This window comes from Dermacentor albipictus, chromosome 1, assembly GCF_038994185.2.
Source record: "Dermacentor albipictus isolate Rhodes 1998 colony chromosome 1, USDA_Dalb.pri_finalv2, whole genome shotgun sequence".
Lineage (NCBI taxonomy): Eukaryota > Metazoa > Arthropoda > Arachnida > Ixodida > Ixodidae > Dermacentor > Dermacentor albipictus.
In genome coordinates, this window is record NC_091821.1 from 503287246 (window position 1) to 503293371 (window position 6126).

General features: G+C 48.4%; 1 protein-coding gene across 1 annotated transcript; it reads right to left on the bottom strand.

The window, feature by feature from the left end:
* LOC135909332 (uncharacterized) lies at positions 1-4787 on the bottom strand. The gene is made up of 2 exons (XM_070532581.1): positions 4699-4787; positions 1-4617 (listed from the first exon to the last, which is right to left on the bottom strand). The coding sequence occupies exons 1-2, from the start codon at positions 4766-4768 to the stop codon at positions 3557-3559; spliced, it is 1131 nt and encodes a 376-aa protein (XP_070388682.1). The 5' UTR covers positions 4769-4787; the 3' UTR covers positions 1-3556.
* Between the last annotated feature and the right edge of the window lie 1339 nt (positions 4788-6126).

The window sequence follows — 6126 nt, forward strand, 5'->3', positions numbered from 1 at the left end:
TGGCGCAATAAAAAAAAAAAGCTCCGACCAGGATTCGAACGCCGGACCTGCAAATCCTAAGCCCTGTACTTTACCAGTACGCCACGCCAGAATTTTTTTTTTCTTTATTACATGGAAAAGAAAACTGAAGGTGTATTACTGAGTGGACACAACTACACACCTAAAACTCAGGCAAACACACACATGCATCCAACAAGTGCATCCAGTCTGGCGGAGGTTCCTGCACAGCGTACACACTTCTTACATACGCAGCACTTTCGCGAAAGAAGGATTTTGTAGTTCGCGGGCTTTCGGCATGGCGATCACAGAGTCTGCTTCTCCACAGGCTATATAAACCAAGCACAATGAACATGTCATAGGGAGGACCACCTGTAACCTTAAACGGTAGAAACCTAATTGAGTATGGAGTCATGTCAATGTCCTTTTTAAGCGTCCTTTGGAGAATATCCCAAAAAAATACAGCGTCCCTACAGTCTATAAAACAGTGATCTATGGTTTCGGCACGTGGACAGAGCCGACAGTTTGTTGACCACGGCACAAAGCAACCCCTCGAATTCAACCAAGTTTTAACAGGGAGTGTTTCCGAATGTAATTTAAAGAAAAATGTTTTTACTCCAGGAGGCACACACATTTTTCGGACGCGTTTAAGTACATCCTGATAAGGTCGGTTTAAATAAGGTGCACGATACAAAGGATCTGGGAAAATAGAGTCAACCAGTGCCGCAGAAATTGCTTTTCGACTCGCTGTGAACACGTACTCCAGGCTGTATCTAACTTTCAAGAAAAGAAATGTGTCAACAACCTCCTTGAGAAAGCCCCAAGGAGCCTGTGGGACATCTTTGACATTTGATGACACTACTATGTTAGGAACATAATGAACTAAACGCAGTTGCAACATTTCACGCAAGAACGGATGGTCACTGTCTCGAAAGAAAAACAGGCGAGAAACAATTTGCCTGACGAAGAGGTGTACTAATCCTAGACCACCACGTTCAAGGGGGAGAAACAGATTGTCGCGCCGCATCCATTCACAGCTCGAACTCCAAATGAATGTTGCAAATACGCGATGCAGTGCCTGAAGGCGAAGTCTTGAGCAGTGCAGTACTTGGAGCACATACATAAGACGGGAAGCTAAGAAAACATTACATACTTCAGCACGAAAGAACACTGACAAATTCCGCCCCCGCCATGAATTCACTTTACGTTGAGTTTTGCCAACTTCTCCCGACCAATGAGGGTTGCTATTTCTATACTGCGAGAGAGGCACACCTAAATAACGCAGATCTTCTTTCCATTGGATTCCTGCGTAATGTGATGGCATTGTGGCCCATAACCCAAACCAAAAACCTGAACTTTTTTCAAAGTTAACGCTTGCACCAGAAGCAGCACAAAATTCTTCTGTAATTGCAAGAGCAGTGTTTACACTCTTTTTATCGGTACAGAAAAAGGCCACGTCGTCTGCATACGCAAGAACCCGAACCTCATTAGTCAGTAATTTAAACCCTTGGAAATTTTGTTCTTTAAGAATGCCCATACAAAGTGGCTCTAAATACAAGCAGAACAGAAGCGGTGACAAGGGGCATCCTTGTCGTACTGATGATAGAAGCCTAATCGGATCGGAGAGAGAGCCATTCACTATAAGCCGCGTTGAGCCATTAGCATAACATATCCGGACACCTCTAAGGAGCAGAGATCCGATATTTATATGCTCTAGTAAAGTAAACAGGAATGAGTGATTTACCCTGTCGAACGCCTTAGCCAGATCTAGCTGTACCATTGCCACCTGTCCAATCCCCTCAGCTACACACTCTAGCACCGATCTCGCAACATGAATGTTCGTCTGGATGGACCGGCCCCTGATGCCACATGTCTGATGATCACCGACCACAGATCTTATTACAACTTGCAAACGGTTAGCTAATACCTTAGCAAAAATTTTATAATCAACGTTGCATAAGGAGATAGGCCGATATCCGTCAACTTTTTGCAATTTAGACTCATCATCGCTTTTGGCTATAAGGACGGTGTGTCCTTCGTACATTGTGGCGGTTAGGTACCCTACTTCCAAGGCCTCACGGTACACCTGAAGTAATAATGGTGTTAAGAGGGAACGAAAACACTGATAAAATTCGGCAGTAAGGCCATCGGGGCCGGGCGTCTTGCCCTTCGCTAACGAATCGATGCATGAAGTTACCTCATTGATATCAATGGTTTCGTTTGTATAATCGCACTCATCCTGATTTAACTGGGGCAGCAACGATACAATTTTTTTGGCAGCATCTGTATCCAATGGCATATGGTCTCGGAATAGTTTTTGATAATGTTCAAAAAATGCTTTAGTTATTAGAGTAGGCTCGTTAACAATGACTCCACCATACTCTATCTCTAATATTTGTTTAGACAGCGCGTGTCGGCGCTCATCACCAAGGGCCCTACTGCAAGGCTGTTCTTCCAGGAAACGCTGCTCTCGCGCCCGCACTAGTGCACCTCTGTATTTTTCTGCGTTCAAAGTTTGTAACTGTGCCTTGACCTTATGAATATCATCTATATATTGACCCGGATGTATGCATTCAAGCTCATGCAATTCACTCAAAAGTCTATACAATGCTTTGTAATTATTCTTTTTTTCAAACGCTAATATTGATGATTCTTCGATAGCTATCATTTTAGCTTCCTGTTTGAATAATTCCCACAAAGCAAAGAGTGGCAAGTCCTTGCGGCAAGACACATGAGCTATAAGGTCAGTGATGCGATTTAAGAAACACTCACGCGAAAGTAACTGGTTATTAAACTTCCACAGCTCCCAGCACATACGCCGACTTTGGTACCGACGGCTGCCAAAAGATGCTGAGACTAGGCAATGGTCACTAAAGAATATAGGATGCACAGTGTAACCATGAATAAGAGGTAGCGCGCTAACTGAAACGTAAATTCTGTCAAGCCTTGCATGCGAGGTACCCTGGAAGTGCGTATATCGACATCCCGCCTTTTCATTTTCCCCAATGTCCACAAGCTGATAATCACATATCAGGCGTTGCAACGCATCACTACTTGGGTCATGTCTCAGCTTCAGTGACGTACGATCTTGCGCATTACATACACAATTAAAGTCACCAAACAAGACCAATGCACGATCAGTACAGAAATGATGTTCTAGAGATAAGAAGAAACACTCGCGCTCACGTAACTTGTTCGGGGCATAAACACACACAAATCTAAAGCTCGTGCCACTGATATCAATATCGCAGCAGATTAGGCGCCCTTCCCTATCTGTAAACAAATGTAGCAAATCACATTGTAAATGTTTGCTAACAAATAACATACAGCCTGCGGAAACGCCTACTGCATGGCTGACACAAACATTATAGTCAGATATGAATGGAGATAGAGCTATTTCTGTGTTTTCGTCGGATTCAATCTTTGTTTCTTGGATAGCAGCAATATCTAATTTTCTATTGCGTAATAAATGAAGAAGCTGTACTTGCCGTCGCTTACTTCGTAAGCCACGGACATTTAAAGTGCCAAAATGGAAGGGAAGAGCGCCCGCCATGATTACCTATGTAGGCGCAGCGTCTAAACGCTGCTCCAGAGGTGCACCACTCCTTTCTTGATGAGGTGATGCACTAGGGACTTTTTGGTGCACGTTAACACAAGGGACATCAGCAGGTGTAGGTGTTCCCCGGAGTGGTTTTGTCAACTTTGACACCTTGGGAACACGAGCCTCCTTTGCCGAGGGCGATGGATTGTCGGATGGCGCTGGACGCTTCTTGGCGGCCTCGCACATCGATCCACATTCCACTGACGGTGGGCGATCTTGAACTGGTGGAGAGTCTGCCCAAGACACAGTTGGTTCATCGTCAGGTGCCTTAGTCTCATCCTCGCTCGCAGGCTTCTGGCTAAGGCTAATGTCAGCCGATGACGGCTTAACCTGTTCTGGTCGATGAGTGTCAGGGAGTGTTTCGCCAGTTGCGTCCACAACTTCGCTCACGTCCATTAGATGATCGGTGATGGCATCATCCTCGGCTGGTCTATTTCCACGAAGTTTGTCAGCGTAGGTTCCGATGCATGCATCTGCAGGGTGACCATAGCGGTGACAGTTACTGCAGCGCGGTGTTCTACAGTGTCGCCGGATATGCCCAACTCTGTTGCACCGGAGGCAAAGTGGTGGTCGGCCAGGAATCAAGATAAGGCACTGGTGGCCATATATGCTCAATAGATGTGGCAGATTGCTGGCAGAAACCCCATCTTTCAATGTGAACGCCACGTCTCGGTTGGTCATTTGCCAGCCCTCCATGCCGTCACACCGCCACATCTCTCTCGTGATGGACTGCACTGTGCCATATGGCTCTAGCGCTTCAACAATCCGCCTCTGTTCGAGGTGTGGGGGAAGCCAAAGAAGCTTCATCTTGATATTTTTGCATTCCGGGTCTATGACCAGGCACTTGAGGCCTTTCACCAGCAACTCGCCTTTGTCGACAAGTTTCTGTTTCGCGATGCTGCTAACACATGTGACTAACCACAAATGGCTCATCTGGTATTGTCCAGCGCCGAGGATATCAGTTGCATTTAGCACTGAAAGGAGAGCATCGCGAAAGTCCGGGGCCCGATACGGCCGCCCTGCCAGGTCAGCATGCAGGAAAACTGAATTGAGAACGGTGTTGCCGGTCGGCAGACGAGGGAGAACGATTTTATAATTACCGGAATCAGTAGTTGACGGTGGGTGTGATCCTCGGCCGAGGGCCGATGCGCTGTTTCCAGCGGAGCTCATCGCAAACGTGGCCGTTCGAACAAGCTTCTTCTTCTTCTCTACGCCACGCCAGAAGCTGGAAATCCGCCCATAATTTTCTACGCCAAGGACCAAGAAGCAGTTTTAGTTTCACAGAGAGAAGCCTCGCTCAGTCATAGTAGATGCGCTATCGCCCAGCAACTAAAGCTCACGCCTGTACCACAAAGAAAATTTTGCTGTCCATATTCAGTAGCTTGCTCGGAAGTGCCACAACACCGATTTTCACTTGCGATTTGCATTTTAACTTCGAAAAAAGTCCTAAATAAACCACCGACCCGGGACGCTGTATGGGCTGTTACGTTTCGCCTACGACGCGTGGTAAAGCCAGCGCGGATGCAACGTACGCCGGAGCTTCGTTCCAAGCGGCGGACATTTTGGCCCGTTCGGAGCGGCCGCGAGCGCGCCCCGCCGAGCGCGTCCCGGCATGTTCAGTGCCACGTGTCTTTGTGTGTGCGTGTGTGTGTGTGTGCCCACGCTTGTCAAAGCGCGGCAGCCGGGGAGAGGAGCTCCCCCAGTGTGAAGCGAGGAGGTCTGTCCGGCGCCGGCCCGGCTGATGCGTCACCTCCTTGTCCCAACGTGTCTATCAGTCCGTCCGTCGCCGCTGTCACGTGGTGTCGTCCCATGACCTTCCCTCTTGCTCTCAACTCCGAGAGTATAAGAGCAGCTGCCCCCGGACGCCAGGAGAGAGGCTCCGATTTCTACTGTTGAGTAACGTGCTCTCCCGTCTCTCTACTTCGGTCGACCTGACCGCCCGCTCTTTGCGATGCTAGAATAAACAAGTTGTTCTGTTAGCAGTCGCCTCATGCTTTGCTGGGACCTTCGGATGCTTCCAGTGTGCCCCAGGCCGCCAGGCCAACGCTACCCTTGGGGCTTGCGACCCAGTTGCAATAACGGGCGTCAGCACTGAGGTTCCAACAGCTGGTGGCCGCGCTGAGATTCCAACAGCCGGTGCCATCGGTGCGGATCAAACATCTGGTTGCCAGCGGTGAGATCGCGACAACGGAGGCCAGCAGCGAAGAAATGCGGTTGACTGTATGCTGAGCAGCACAACGACCATCCGGGAGCAGTGCAACGAGCCCTGTGTGATGACTGGTTGCCTGCAGCGGAACGACTGCGCTGAAATCTTGGCTGCGAGGTTGGGTGAGTGCGGGACTTTCTTCTTCTGAGTTTTGCCAGGCTTTTGTTAGTGTCAGAAACAGAGCTGGTAATTGTGGTTGTCGTTGCTGCTGGGTTAGTTGCGGCAAGACAATAGTAGGCAGTAGAGAAAGCAGCATTCAGAGCAGCCATGCATTTGAAGTCGTTGCGCAAACCGAAATTGTTGGAGCTTGCAAGAGAGTTGG

Bases quoted from the DNA above. Each gene is read 5' to 3' on its own strand.
- LOC135909332 (XM_070532581.1), bottom strand. From the start codon at position 4,768: ATGAGCTCCGCTGGAAACAGCGCATCGGCCCTCGGCCGAGGATCACAC. The intron at 4,618-4,698 runs GTAATTATAAAA...CTGACCTGGCAG, and splicing joins ACCGTCAACTACTGATTCCG to GGCGGCCGTATCGGGCCCCG.